Genomic DNA, 16173 nt, shown 5'->3' with positions numbered 1-16173 from the left:
AAAAAAAGTAAATTCTACCAACTATAGAGACCGGGAGAAATGGACAATGTTGCAATAGATTTCTTGTGTATCTAACTATCTAACAACCATTTAAGATCTTTGGGTGGCATGATTCCCAAATACTTTAAAGAACCATTTGCCCACTTTAGAGGGAATTCAGATCTCCATGCATTGCTAAACAAAATCCATAACTAGGGCAATTTTAGAAAGCATTTCCATGGGTAAAGCAGTGCTTTACAGCAAAATACAAAGACCACAGATGTGATAACATGCAATACAAGAAACCCAAAACAATTTTTTTTCAATAACCACCCCAATGCTCTCTTCTCACCCAACGACTTTAACTTAATTTTGGAAATGGAGCCTAGAGAAGTCTAAGTCACATTCGGGCCGATACAGTAAAGTCCGCGGGAGAGCGGACTGGCCCTTCGCCGGTGCGCATGATTCTCTATTTAAATTAGGTGATGCGGTAGATCCGGGTAAAAGGAGGCGCTAGGGACCCTAGCACGTCCCTAGCGCCTCCTTTTTGACAGGAGTGGCGGCTGTCAGCGGGTTTGACAGCCGACGCTCAATTTTGCTGGCGTCGGTTCTTGAGCCCGCTGACAGCCACGGGCTCGGAAACCAGACGCCAGCAAAATTGAGCGTCCGGTTTTCGGCCCGACAGCCGCGGGCCGAATTCAAATTTTTTTTTTTTTTTACTTTTTTTACTTTTCAGGACCTCCGACTTAATATCGCTATGATATTAAGTCGGAGGGTGCACAGAAAAGCAGTTTTTATTGCTTTTCTGTGCACTTTCCCGGCGCTAATTTCTGAAAGTAAAATGTATCCCGCGCGCATACCTAATAGGGCCCTCAACATGCATTTGCATGTTGAGGGCCCTATTAGGTGCCGCGGGTTGGACGCGCGTTTTCCTCCCCTTACTGAATAAGGGGTAAGGGAAAACACGCGTCCTGATTGATAGGCTGTGCTGTTACACTATATTATTCTTTAAAATGTTCCCCGATAGACTTAAATTGTTGGATTTTACCCTATGCAAAGCTGTCACTTTTTCCATTAGATATACTTTCCAAATATGCTGAATCAGTGACTCAGTGGAATGAAGATAAGAATATAAGAAATGCCATACTGGGTCAGACCAAAGATCTATCAAGCCTACTTTCGAATTATTCAAAATCCAAAGACAGAAACAAGATATTTCTTTTCCTAAGCTACACTATTTCAAAGTAAGCTGCCACAATACAATGCATGATTAATTTTTTAAAGTTTAGGTCTAATTTCAGGAATCAAAAAATTCAGAAGGAACAATTAGGTGTTGCTAACTGGTTTAAATGTTATTTTATTTATTAAGTGGATTACTTTTTCCCCCAATATTATTTAACTTCAAGACATTTCCATCAAATCTGGAAAACAGTGCCAGCTGAGGCACACATTTCCCAACATTCATCACTTACATCAGGGTAAATTTGGTGACATTTATGAGTTACATTCCAAGAAAATGATTCATACTCATGTAGCCAATTCTCCGTTTTGGTGCTTTATTATCCTAGACTAGGGGTACTATGGATGCGGGTTCAGGTCCAGATGGGGTGGAAGACTTCTCTTCCGGGGCCCCTAGCGCTGTCAATCACTATCTCAGTGACCACTTCACACTCTTTATCAAAAATCTCCAGGTGTCGTCAGATTGTGAAAAATAACAGCAGGGAAGACAAAATTAGCAAAATAGGGAGAAACCAGGAATCACAAAAGGGTCCATCCGTTCCCTATTAAGTCCACAAGGGGAATACTCAAAAGAAAACACAAGTCCGTAGTTGGTGTTCAATAAAAGATAGTCGTTTATCTAAAGAAGCAGATCCAAGAGAAAGAGGACTGAAAAGAGGAGATTTCCCCTAGATCTCAAAGCAAGGTGGTTGGAGAGCTGGAGATTCCCCCTGGATCTCACAGAAGGCAAGTCAAGCATTTGGCAAAGAGGTACTGAGGAAGAAGTTTTGAGAAGATGTTTGGATTTTGACTGACCAGTGCCTGAGGGAAGGGCAAACCCCCGGTATCCCAAAGGACTGGGACAGAGATCTGTTTGCCCATTTGACCAGTTAACAGATTGGGTGAAGAAAAGGATGGACTTTTGAGCCACTAATTCAAGAGACTTGTGTTTTTGATAGTTGGAATACAGTTGAAAAGTTAGACTTTTTTTGAACCCAGTCTGGATACTTTTGCTTGGGTATATTTTTCTTCTCGTGCCAGAACTAGAACTGTACTCTGCACTTTGAAGAGAGAACCATGTTAAGCAGAGTGCCACAGGGATTGGTTCTATTCAATATCTTTGTGAGTGACATTGCAGAAAAGATAGATGGTAAAGTTTGTCTACTTGCAGATGATACTGATGATCTGCAACAGAGTGGACATGCTTGAAGGAGTAAAGAGAATGAAAAAATTATTTAAGAAAGCTTGTAGGATGGTCAAAGATTTGGCAGCTGGGATTCAATGCCAAAAAGTGCAAAGTCATGCATCTGGGGTGTGGTAATCTGAAAGAGCTGTATATGATGGGGAGAGACCTTGGGTAATAGTATTTGGCGATCTGAAGACGGTGAAGCAATGTGACAAGGCAATAGCTAAAGCCAAAAGAATGCTCTTCTGCACAGAGAGAGGAATAACCAGCAGGAAAAAGGAGGTAATAATTTATTTATTTATTTATAACTTTTTTTATACCGAAGTTCAGGTAACAGAATTACTTATCACTCCGGTTTACATTACAACAGGTAGTAAACAATGACAACATATGTCTTACAATGAACAAGGGAGTGAACAACTTGGATAACATAACATAATATAACTAGGATCAGTAACAGTACGCACTATTAGAGCGAAACGAGGCCATGGGGAGGGAGATTGTTTGGGGGAGGGGGGAGGAGGGAGTAATTTATTATTGATGAGTAAAAAACATGAACATAGGTTCTGGGTGTCAATAGTATGAACAGTCTGTGGGAGCTGTGGAGGACTTAGTAAGTTAAGGGAATGCTTGACCGAACAGCCATGTCTTGAGTCTTTTTTTGAACGTGTTGGGGCAATGTATCAGCCTTAGCTCTGGAGGAAGCAAATTCCACTGTTTGGGGCCTGCTGTGGATAGAGCTCTTTTACTTAAAGATGTTTTCATGGGAGGTGCGTGTAGAGTTCCTCTTTGTGCTAATCTTAGCGGTCGGGAAGACCGCTAAGATTAGCACAAAGATTAGCTAAGACCGTACAAGGACAATAATGTCCTTGTACGGGTCCTTAGTGAGGCCTCACCTGAAGTACTGTGTTCAGTTCTGAAGACCGTATCTCAAGATTAGCACAAAGATTAGCTAAGACCGTACAAGGACAATAATGTCCTTGTACGGGTCCTTAGTGAGGCCTCACCTGAAGTACTGTGTTCAGTTCTGAAGACCGTATCTCAAGATTAGCACAAAGATTAGCTAAGACCGTACAAGGACAATAATGTCCTTGTACGGGTCCTTAGTGAGGCCTCACCTGAAGTACTGTGTTCAGTTCTGAAGACCGTATCTCAAAAAGGATAGTGACAAGATGGAGACGGTACAAAGAAGGGCGACCAAAATGGTGTGGGGTCTGTATCAGAAGATATATGAGGAGAGGCTGAAGGATCTAAATATGTATGCCCTGGAAGAGAAGAGGTGCAGTAGAGATATGATACAGACCTTCAGATACCTGAAAGGATTTAATAATGCACAAACTTTGAACCTTTTCCGTTGGAAACAGTAGGGGGGATGACTCAGAACCGTCAGGAAATATTTCTTCACAGAGAGGGTGGTGGATGCTTGGCATGCCCTTACAGAGGAGATGGTGAAGAAGAAAAAAGTTATTGAATTCAAAGGGACATGAGATAAACACTGTGGATCCCTAAAGTCCAGAGAATGGAAATGAAGAAGAGGGTGCATGGGGCGGCAGTTACTACCCTTAACAGAAGGCATGGGGATTACTACCCTCAATCAATAGCCTTGACATTTCTGATGCAACTGCAACATCGTTCCCTGCTTTGATGGGGGGAAGTGGATACAGACAACAATTAACATGGGCCCTTTTACAGTCTGGGGTACTGACTCACAGATATAAGGGAAAAAGCACAGGGTGGCTTGTATGATCAAGTCCCAAAGCAAAGCACATCAAGCAGCATTATCTGAATTATATGAAAATTGGTTCCTACCTGCTACTTTTCATTCCTGTAATACCATAGATCAGTCCAGAAAAGTGGGTTGTGCATCCCTACCAGTAGGTGGAGTCAGAGAACAATAAAACTTTGGGCACTGCTACATAACAAGTGCCACCTGCAGTCACTCAGTATTGACCTGTACCCAAGCCCATGCTAACAGAACTAAATAACGAAAGGTAGCACCCAACCAAATTTCCGGACAATCATTTCGTCGCTGGCAAAAAACCAGACCGAACAACTGCTAAAAACTGCTCCATGAATCACGTCTGCAAAAAAGGAGCTTCAACAATAAAAAACTTAAGCAGGTTCTGACCAAGACAGTCTTTCGGTATCTGAAGAAAGGGGTGGGCCTCTGGACTGATCTGTGGTATTACAGGAACGAAAATTAGCAGGTAAGAACCAATTTTCATTTCCTGAACATACCCAGATCAGTCCAGAAAAGTGGGATGTACCCAAGCCACTCTACACTGGGCGGGAACCCGAAAGACCCGCACAAAGCACACTCTCCCTGAAGGACGGTTCATCAGAAGCCTTAACGCCCAATCGGTAATGTTTCGTAAAAGTGTGACTAGACGACCACACTGCCGCCCTACAGATCTCCTGAGGTAACAGTAACCGACACTCTTCCCAGGAGGTAGCCTGAGACCTAGTGGAATGAGCTCTGAGACCCAAAGGCACCTGACGCCCTCGGGTTATATATGCTGCGCAAATGGCTTCCTTAATCCACCGAGATATGGTCGCCTTTGACGCTTTCTCCCAAATGTTCAGAACTCTGAAGTCATTGGTAACCTCCAGATAATGCAATAAGGCACGCCGCACATCCAAAAGATGAAGGTCTCTATTCTGAGAAGACTCCCGGGACCAGTTAGGGAACTCCGGAAGCTCCACAGTTTGATTGACGTGAAAGGCTGAAGCCACCTTAGGGACAAAGGACGGAACCATACGTAATGATACCTGATCGTCGTAAATCCAAAGAAAAGGATCCCGACAAGACAGCGCCTGCAACTCTGAGATCAGACGGGCCGAGCAAATGGCCAGCAAAAACACTGTTTTCAAAGTCAGATCTTTCAGGGAAACTGCACGAAGAGGCTCGAAAGGAGCGCCACATAGAACTCGCAGGACTAAATTCAAACTCCAATCCAGATGTTACGACTGTCGCTTCCCGACGTCTCCACTCCGCCCTCCTTACCTCTCTGGCGACTCTACCTGCGGTTGACGGACGTTTGGCTGTCACGGCGTCTGCCTGCCATCCTCTCCGGCGTCCCCGGTCCGGCTTGGGTGCTGCCTCCCGCCATGCTGTCCAGTTGCCTTAGGGGGCGCGCGCCGCGCGGCCCTGCTTCAAGTACCTTCTTTGGAGCGAACCCGGTCCCTCCTGCACCTCTCCTTACCTCAGCACTGAAGACTGTCAGTCAGCCGCAGTGAAAACAGCTCTTTTTTTTTTAATTAAACTTTACCAAGACACAGAGAAAAGCTGTTGCAGGAGACAAGGGAGCAGCTGTAGCAGAGAAGGTGGTGAGTAGGCAGGAGCCCCTGGTCGTCAGACACCGAAATGTGGCGGGCGAAACCCTGACAGGAATATCCAATTCCCCAGACGCCTGGCTTCTACTGAGGGATGGCCCACGAAAGCGCCTAACACCTCAGGAAGCGACTGTAAACCAAAAAATTAAATTCAAACTAACTAAATAAAAAATATAACTAAAGACTGCAGGTGTGCATCTGTACCACCCGCTGGAGTCAAAGAAATACTGAGTGACTGCAGGTGGCACTCTCATTATGTATCAGTGCCCAAAGTTCTAATTGGAGAAAGTTCTTTTTTACTCACGCACAATTAAACTCTGGAATTTGTTGCCAGAGGATGTGGTTAGTGCAGTTAGTATAGCTGTGTTTAAAAAAGGATTGGATAAGTTCTTGGAGGAGAAGTCCATTACCTGCTATTAAGTTCACTTAGAGAATAGCCATTGCCATTAGCAATGGTAACATGGAATAGACTTAGTTTTTGGGTACTTGCCAGGTTCTTATGGCCTGGATTGGCCACTATTGGAAACAGGATGCTGGGCTTGATGGACCCTTGGTCTGACCCAGTATGGCATTTTCTTATTTTCTTATGTTCTCTGACTCCACCTGCTGGTAGGGATACACAACCCACTTTTCTGGACTGATCTGGTATGTTCAGGAACAAGAAGGCTCCTGATTGGAAATATACTCACCAGTGAAAGTGGGATAACTAAAGTATAGTTCCAGTTCTAGCATGAACTGGGCTAAAAGAAGAAAAATATCCCCAAGTATAATACGTTATTGCAGAGAAATAAGGTGGAACTGGGACACACCCACCTACCAGATGTGGAACTTTATTCACAACGAAGTACTTTTTCCGTGAACCTCGTTCACAACGAAGTATATTTTCCATGAACACCTTGGATCTGAATTTCAACGATAAAGCTTACGAATATAATTTAGATTTTTTAAATGTTCCACTTTTCTTTTTTTCAGTACTTCAAAGCGGATTACATTCAGGTACTGTAGATATTTCCCTACAATCTAAGGGCTAGATTCATCATTCCGTGCAGAATGATGATCTGCCGCGATAAAGGGGGTGGGTGGTGAGAAAAAGGGGGCAGGAGTGCATTAGTGTGCAGCCGGCCACATCATAGCAGTGCAGTTTCGCCTGTGGCTGTGAGGCTATGCTGCACACTATTGCCCCCATAGCTCCACGCTAAAAGGTGGTGCTATTTCCTGTGCTGCTGCCAGCGATAATGTCTAAAACATTATGGCCGGCAGCGGTGCCGCCACCCCATTTCCCTAAACTCTGCCCCAACTCCTCCCAAACTCCACTCCTTCCCCTAATTTTAATTTTACCACACGTGATAACACCCTAATGCACGCGATAATGGGCTATCGCAGCTTGAAAAAGAACCCCCTAAGTTTCTACCTGAGGTAATGGAGAGTAAAATGACTTGCCCAAGGCCACAAGGAGCAACAGTGGAACTTGAACCCTGGTCTCCTGGTTCTATAGCCCACTGCTCTATCCACTAGGCTATTCCTCCTCTAAGTGAATTGTGTTAAAAAAAAAAAAAGTGTACCTATTTTGTTTCCTGTAGAAATGCAGCCATAAGGCAACAGACAAAGGTCCAGGGATTCTGCTTCCCAAATTGATTCCATAATGCGAAGAATCTGTAATAAAACAATCATTTTGTTTAAAAAAAAAAACCTTCACAAAATGTAAACATTTACACAAAAGATATCCCAAGATTCAGGGATAATAATCAAGCTTCCTAGTTTTAGAGGGTTCTGTGGTTGCACAAAATTTGCTCACTGCTACAGAATTTCTCCTTTTTATCATTTTCATATCAAAATATATTTTATACATTAATAATGAAGTGAAAAGAGAGACATTACTGAAAGGGATTCAAAATCAATAAGTTTTATAATTTGACCTATTTCTGATAAATGTAACCGCAATAAAACTAAGTTAAAAAAATAAATGGTTTTTTCTCTACAGAACAATCTCAGCAGACAAAGACTATCTCGGCAGGTTTAGCATTGATAAATATGCTGGGCCCGATATTCTGTGCCACTTAGCTAGATCTGTTAGGATTTATCTGGTTATATGGTAGCAGATGAAAGTCAGCCGTGCTGAGTGGACGCTACTTAGCAGATAACCAGTTATCCAGTGTTAAGAGCCAAGCCATGCTTTATGACGCTTATCCAGGGATACAAGAACACTTAGATTTTGTAGAAAGTATAATTTTTTTATTGAGCAATATAAGTATTCTTGGGAGATGCTGGATGCCGTTTCTCTGACAAACTGACCACCAGCATCTCGTTGTATACATGAACTGATCCTTCTTTTATAGGTAAAATACAATACAGTACTAGGTCAGAAATTCTGTACCTGCGTGATGACCTAGAGAATCATTTACATAGATTGTCATGTCAACAGCATGATAGATTATCCCTAAACTACCCTGATTATTTCTCCAAGGTGGAGCCCATTTTCCATCACTCTTTGTTGTTAGAATCTTGCTGGTCAGGGTAATTATCACATCTTAGGCTGTGTTTACAGATGCCCCTGTTAATGGTGCCCCTGTAGTGACAGTCTAGCCTGAAGTTCCAACCATTGCCTTCCGCTTTTGTGAACCTATAATTAGGCATCACAAAGTGTCGCCAGCTTCAAGTGCTGTCCAGGTGTCCTTGGAATTCCTGCAAGTCAGGCTCAGTAAGGCATTTAAAGTTCACATATGGGCCGATACAGTACAGTGCGCTCCAATGGAGCGCACTGTTAACCCTCCATTGGATGTGCGTTTTCGACGCGCTAGCATTACCCCTTATTCAGTAAGGGGCCGAAAACACGCGTCCAACCCCCCCGAACCTAATAGCACCCGCAACATGCAAATGCATGTTGATGGCCTTATTAGGTATTCTCGCGCGATTCACAAAGCAAAATGTGCAGCCAAGCCGCACATTTTACTTTCAGAAATTAGCGCCTACCCAAAAGTAGGCGCTAATTTCTTCGGGCATCTGGAAAGTGCATAGAAAAGCAGTAAAAACTGCTTTTCTGTGCACCCTCTGACTTAATATCATGGTGATATTAAGTCGGAGGTCCCGAAAGTTACCAAAAGTGTAAAAAAAAAATAAAAATTTGAAGTCAGCCCGCGGCTCGAAAACCGGACGCTCAATTTTGCCGGCGTCCAGTTTCCGAACCCGTGGCTGTCAGCAGGCTCGAGAACCGACGCCGGCAAAATTGAGCGTCAGCTGTCAAACCCGCTGACAGTCGATGCTCCGGTCCAAAAGGAGGCGCTAGGGATGCGCTAGTGTCCCTAGCGCCTCCTTTTACCTGTTTTTACCGCCAGGCCTAATTTGCATACAGAATTGCGCACACAGGAGAGTGGGCGTTTGCCCGTTCTCCCGCGGACTTTACTGTATTGGCCCGATAGCCAGGAAGGCTAAGATAGCAGAGGATTCTGGATCAGTTGCTGTCTCCATGTTGGTCTCAAGCTCAGGCACACATATCACCGGCTAAGTTGTTGGCCAGCTAAGTGGTGGGCAGGATGGGGGTGTAACTTTTTTTTTTTTATAATCTGTTTATTGAATCATCAAAGAATTGGTATAATATAAACAACAATTTAGCACATAGTCCATAGAACACATTTAAAATATGACTAAGACAGAATAAGTAGCATCTACAATAACCAAATCAGTGTAATCCAAATTATTAATTTTCCATTTCTCTTTAAATGCCCCCCCCAGCAAAAAGCTAAGAAAACTTAATATATAAACATCCAGTTCAAATGTATTTCTTAATAAGTGACATGAATAGCATCAAATCGTCTCCACAAATGTATTTAAGCCTTATTTGTAGCTAAATTCCTTGGATTAGTCAACAATTGAATTCTCAAGTTTTTTCCATGTGAGGACACTTCTTCCGTAAAACAAGCCATTGCGCAAAGGATAGAAATTCTTCACTGTTCCAAGTAGATAGAATAACTTTTTTTGCCCACAAAAGTGAAATGACAACAAAACAAACCTCCCTTGAGCAGAACAGTCTATCTAAAAGAACTAAATAAATCAGCTTACCATTCCAACTTACCGTGCAATTTAAATTTTTTTCAACAAATGAAAAAGGTTTTTTCCAAAAAATTGCAGTTTAATGACAATCTGTAAGCATATAGCAAAAATAACCTTTTTGATGTTATATTTTAAACACAAATCAGACTCCCATAACTTTAGCCTAGCCCCCTGCTCTCTAGTTAAATAAAACCTGTAACTTAAAATGTATTTCCCTCATTTGGGTCTGGAGGGTCTGGTGGGTCTGATGGGTCTGGAGGAGATATAATTCAGAAATTATACCTCCTCCAGACCCATCAGAGAATCCTACAGAGAATCCCTACAGGTACCACACTCCAAAACCACTAGACTTATAACCTCCAGAGACAGGGCTTTCTCCACCGCAGGACCCCCATTATGGAACTCCATCCCTCCAGATCTGCGATAAGAACCCTGCCTCCCTACATTCAGGAAAAGACTCAAAACGTGGTTATTTATGAAAGCCTTTCTAGATCCCATTTGAACATTAATTCGCCACTAACTGACGCTCAGAATTTTTCTTAAGAGGGTAATTAACAACTGTTCCTCAACATGGTAATTCAATAACTCTGCAAACTCCATTTCTTGGTTCACACCATTTATTGGTAAATTTATTCTCTTTGTTATATTCCTATCTCCTTTTCTCTACCCCAAGTTTTTGTATTTCCCTTGTTTTATTGTAACTGCAATCTTTTGTTTTGAGCACCTGTTAAAGTTTCTTATTATGTGTTATCTTCTTTCACCCCTTGTTAATTGTAAATCGGCATGATGCGATTCCCATCGCGAATGCCGGTATAGAAAAACTCAAAATAAATAAATAAAAATAAAATTTGAACTGTAGTATAGTATTTATATACGGAAGCAAAGGCAGTGCTCATATCTGCTTCAGTTATCATAACTTTAAGATCAGAAGATCATATATCAGCTAGCCTTAGTAAACAGAAAGCATGCACATCTTGTAACATCAGATACCAAATGGTGATTTTGTTAGATTGCACTGACATCTGAAAAAGATTCTTCAGCCTTGATGCACCTGGCTCTGAGATTTCGGGTTTGCACATAAGCAAAAAATTAAGTGTTAAGAATACTCCAACACTCACAAATTTCCTGAAAAGAGAGGAGAAAGTCCAGGTCTTTATGAATAATATTGTTCACATTCATCAATACTGTAACATCCCAATCCAAAAAACAATGGATTTCCCAAGCCCTGCAGGAAAATCAGCATTACCCACAAAAGTAAAAAAAGAGGAAAATTGGGTTTCCTTCCAATGTGTGCCCTCCACCAATTCTACGCCTTCCTTACTGAAAGAAACCAAAAATTAACCTGAGAACAAAAGGGCAATTTACACCATGGCAAGTAGAAAAGATTGATTGGCCAATAAGGGTAAGACCACTCTTCCATCATAAGAACATAAGAAATTGCCATATTGGGTCAGACCAAGGGTCCATCAAGCCCAGCATCCTGTTTCCAACAGTGACCAATCCAGGCTACAAGTACCTGGCAAGTACTCAAAAACTAAGTATATCCCATGCTACTGATGCTAGCAATAGCAGTGGCTATTTTCTAAGTCAACTTGATTAATAGCAGATAATGTACTTCTCTTCCAAGAACTTATCCAAACCTTTTTTAAACCCAGTTACATTAACTGCACTAACCACATCCCCTGGCAACAAATTCCAGAGTTTAATTGTGCATGGAGTAAAAAAGAATTTTCTCAGATTAGTTTTAAATATGCTACATGCTAACTTCATGGAGTGCCCCCTAGTCCTTCTATTATCCAAAAGAGTAAATAACTAATTCACATTTACCCATTCTAGACCTCTCATGATTTTAAACACCTCTATCATATCCCCCCCTCAGCCGTCTCTTCTCCAAGCTGAACAACCCTAACCTCTTCAGCCTTTCTTCATAGTGGAACTGTTCCATCCCCTTTATCATTTGGTCACAATCAGATTTGCTGCTTTGCATTTCCCACTCATGGACTAAACGTAGCAGGCAGGTCACACTATACAATTGCCAATCAGGTAATTTGCGATTGTAAGCCCCCCATTTTTCTAATACCTACTAATTTAGTATAGCTGGTCCTTTCCGCAAAAATGTAGAGTTTTAATAACCTCATTGGTCTTAAAGAAAAATGAAATCTTTGGAAGTTACGATTATTTTTATTGGATCAACAAAAAAACGATGTAGGTGCCATCCTCAAATATGATTGAAATCTGAAGGAGCACAGATGATCTCAAAAGCTCATGCATTATGTTGTAGGGATGTGCGTTCGTTTGCCTTGGAGGCTCATTGCTGAGGTCCTCTATCCTTTATACCATGCCAGGGAATTGTTTCGGGATGTCGCTCTAAGCCCCTTATGCCGGTGGGCATTGACTGTGCCTGGTGGAAGGCTACAGTCATCTCCAGGGTTCTCTCCAAGGTGAGCCTGGTGTGCCGGCAGACCCAGTTCCATAGGGGTCAGTCAAAACCATCTAGTAACTGCTCTAGGAGTATCTGATGGGCTACATCTAGTCCCAATCTTGCCTCCGGCTGGAGCCACTGCCAACCGGAATCTTTCAATTGGTGACAGAGGTTTCTGGGGCTCTTCCCGGACTGTAGGGTCTCTCACCAGAACTGCTGCCAGTAATATTCTGGGGAATACCCAGCTCTCTGTGTATAGCAGCCTTGACATCCTCATAGGAAGCCCTCCTATTTGGATTGGCTGCCTGGAAAACCACCTGACTCCTGCCAGTGAGCAAATTAGCCAAGTAAGTTGTCCAGCTGGTCTCTGGCAAGGCTGATAGGTGAGCGGTCCATTCAAAAAGACTGCCTGTAAACTGGTCATATCTGTAAAATAAAACACACAGATCACTGCAAACAACCTGCTGAAAAGCTGAGCTGACACTAGAGTAGTTGTCCTCAGTACAGCATTGCTTATACAATATAGATCTGCATGAGAGAGTTGTCAAAAGGAAACCTTTTCTACAACATCAACAGAAAAGTCATTGTCTAAAGCAGCGGTTCTCAACCTATGGGTCGCGACCCCAGCGGGGGTCGAACGCCCAAAACGCAGGGGTCGCGCGCTCCCGGTCTCTCCCGCTGCCGTTGCCGCCGGGCTGTCAGCACGTTCAAGCCCAGCGGGAACGGCAGCGGCGCTAGAAGAAGCTCTGCACCCGCGGCTGGGCCTTTTCTTCTTCCTGCGCCTGCCCCCCCCCCTCCCGTGACCCGGAACAGGAAGTGAATCGTGGTGCGCGGGAAGGAGAGAGAGCCGCGCCGCGCGAAAAAGTAGCAGCGGCGGCTGCAGCATCGGCCCCCGAGCAGTTGAAGCAGCCGGTAATGGAGAAAGGAGAGAGCAGCACGAGCCTCCCGCGGCCGATGGGATTCTTCTTTCTTGGCCAGCGAGGCTGCTGCAGCTCCCATTTGTGCTCGGGGGAGAAGAGGAAGTGAGTGAGAGAAAGAGAGAGAAGCAGCCAGCCAGCCTGTGTGTGATTGACTGGTCAGAGAGCTGATGTGTGTGTGTGTATGTGAGAGACAATGAAAGTGATTGCTCAGGGAGATGACTGATGTATATGTGAGAGTGTGAGACATTAGTCAGGGAGGTGACTGATGTGTGTGTGAGAGTGTGAGACATTAGTCAGGGAGGTGACTGATGTGTGTGTGTGAGAGAGAGAAAAAGCATGGAAGGGAGAAGTCTGGGTATGTGAGAAAGCATGGGCGTAAGAAGCCTGGTGTTGTGGGGGTGAAAGAAAGCATGGGAGTGAGAAACCAGGGTGAGTGTGCATGCATGAGAGAGAGAGACTGCTTGGTAAGGTGATGGTGTGTGTGAGAGAAAGAGACTGGTGTGTGTGTGTGAATGTGAGAGAATGTGATTCAGGGAATGAGAAGCCTGTGCACGTGGAGAGTGAGCATGGAAATGAGAGAGACTGGTGTGTGTGTAACAGAGAGAAAGTGATTATGGGAATGAGAAGCCTGTGCATGTGGAGAGAACAAGCATGGGAGTGAGAGACTGGTGAGTGAGTGAGTGTGTGTGTGTGAGAGAGAGAGAGAGAGACAGAGAAAGTGATTATGAGAGTGAGAAGCCCATATATGTAAGTAGAACACGGGAGTGGGAAGCCTGTGTGTGTGTGTGTGTGTATGGCATGAGAGAAACTGTTCAGGAAGGTGACTGGTGTGTGTGTGTGTGTGAGAAAGTGATTATGAGAGTGAGAAGCCCGTATATGTAAGTAGAACACGGGAGTGGGAAGCCTGTGTGTGTGTGTGTGTGTGTGTGTATGGCATGAGAGAAACTGTTCAGGAAGGTGACTGGTGTGTGTGTGCCAAAGACTGTTTGGGAGATGATTGGTGTGTGAGAGACAGAAACTGGTCATGGGGGCATGACTGGTATGGTGTGTGTGTGTGAGAGACATGGGCACTAAGGAAGAGGACCATAAGTATAGAGCTTAGCTTCTACTGCTGCTTCTGGTGAGTGCCACGGCCTGCAGGGAAGGGGAGTAGGAGAGCTGCTGGAGGGGGTAAGTAAAGGTGGCTTTTTAAGTTTATTTTTCTTGACTGCCATTTTAATTGTGTGATGTCTGCTTTTTTGAAATATTTTATTGGTGTTTGGAGAATGTTTAATAGTTTTTATGCGTTTTTAATTGTTGGATGTTCATAGCTGTTTTGAAACATTTATTCTGCTTATTAGTATAGTATAGTTTTACAATTATTTCTGTGTGGGGATCTATAGCTGCTTGCTAGTTCTGTTTTCCTAATAAGAGGTGTATTGGTTTTTAGGACCTGATTTAATATTTGTAGTGTTGCCTTTTCATAGATAGGGTTGCTCCTGTTTGAGTGTATTCCATAATACAGGTGTAACTGTGTGCGGATTAGTTTATGTGCATTACTACAGATCCTGGGAGTATGTTAGGTCGGTTCTGTGTCTGTTACCGAGATGAGATATTTTGCTAGCATGTAAGCGTTTGTATCGGTCTTATTTGTTGTGTTTTCTCAGAGGACATGCATTGGTGGTAAACTGCTGTCTTTTCATAAGTAGGGCTATTGAGCCTGGAAATAGAAGGAGTTTGAGTTGCTGTTACTGAGATGTCACTAGAACCAGAATATCTTTTTTGTAGGGTGAGTTGTATGGGGAATGTCATAATTCTGCTTTACATCCATTATTGTGGGTCGGGGGGGTCCTGTGGATACAAACTGTACTTTTACATCTAGCCCCGTGACGATCATGGGTCAGTGTGCCATGCATGTGAGAACCTATGGTGAGTTGAGTTACATTCACATTATAAATGTCATAATTAAATGATAAGTGTGCACTAAAATCCAACCCCATCCATAACCCCGCCCCCATATGACCAAAGCCCCGCCCTCACCCCACCCTCACGGGGCGAGGGCGGGGCGAGGGGTCACCGCAACATGAGGAACTGTATTGCGGGGTCACGGCATTAGAAAGGTTGAGAACCACTGGTCTAAAGTATGCAAAACAAAACCTTGATAAGCTGAATCATTTTGGAACAAAGGGTTTATCAATATATCCTAGAAAATAAATGACCCACATGAAAAAACTGAAGCTGAAAAGAGGTTGGATATTTCAGCAAGATAATGATCTGAAACACCTCAAAATCAACCATGAAGTATTTACAGGAAAGAAAAATGAAGGTTTTTGAATGGCCTTCAGATTCCCCAGACTTGAATATATTGAAAATCCGTGGGGAGATCTCAAACATGCAGTGCATGAAACGAGACATGAATATTTCCAAGCTAGAAGATTTCTGCAAGAAGAGTGGCAAACATTCCAAAAGCAAGAATAGAAAGACTTTGTCTTCAGGAAACATTTGGAAGCTGTTATTTTGTTGTGCTTACCAGGTAGCAGCATTCCTCTGCCAGCCACCGCACTCCCCTACTACCTTGCCCAGCGCCCAACGTCGCCCGACTCTCAAGCCATGCCGACTGTTGTGTTCTTCCAGCTGCCTCTCTTCCTGTGGGGATGACTCTGGTCTCTACCCAGATGGCACTTCAAGCCTGCTTCCGACGCCTCCTTCTCCAGCCGTTCCCTAGGTGTGGGTATGCCCATTTCTTTCTCTTAAAGGGCCAGTGACAGGATTCTGGGAATGGTGCTCTCTGATGACATCATCCATACAGCCTATATAAACCAGCTCCAGTCTTCACTCCAGTGCCTTAGCAATAGGTCAACTACCGCTTCGTAGTGCTAGTTTCTACTCCACGTTCCTGCATTCCAGTTCATGGTTCTTGTGCCTTGTCATCATGTTCCTGTGTTCCTTTGCTAGCTTCCAGGTCTTGTCTTCTCTGTGTTCAGTCTTCTCCTGTGTTGTCTCCCTGGTATCTTCCTTCAGCATCCCCCCTGTGGTCCTCCGTTACCTTCAGTGTTTCTTCTTGGATTCCTGATTTGACCCTTGGCTCT

At 43.6% G+C, this 16173-nt stretch overlaps 1 protein-coding gene across 5 annotated transcripts in view; it reads right to left on the bottom strand.

Annotated features, from left to right (window-relative positions):
- The window catches only part of PIK3CG (phosphatidylinositol-4,5-bisphosphate 3-kinase catalytic subunit gamma), a 138051-nt gene that overhangs the window by 30099 nt on the left and 91779 nt on the right, over positions 1–16173 (bottom strand). For all 5 annotated transcript variants that reach the window (XM_029616445.1, XM_029616448.1, XM_029616447.1 and 2 more), the window contains one exon: positions 7279–7369. In XM_029616445.1, the coding sequence (XP_029472305.1) occupies positions 7279–7369 (91 nt within the window). The remainder of the gene's footprint in view (positions 1–7278; positions 7370–16173) is intronic.

This window comes from Rhinatrema bivittatum, chromosome 9, assembly GCF_901001135.1.
Source record: "Rhinatrema bivittatum chromosome 9, aRhiBiv1.1, whole genome shotgun sequence".
Lineage (NCBI taxonomy): Eukaryota > Metazoa > Chordata > Amphibia > Gymnophiona > Rhinatrematidae > Rhinatrema > Rhinatrema bivittatum.
Note: the sequence above shows the minus strand (reverse complement) of the source record. Positions and strands in the feature narration are given on the sequence as shown.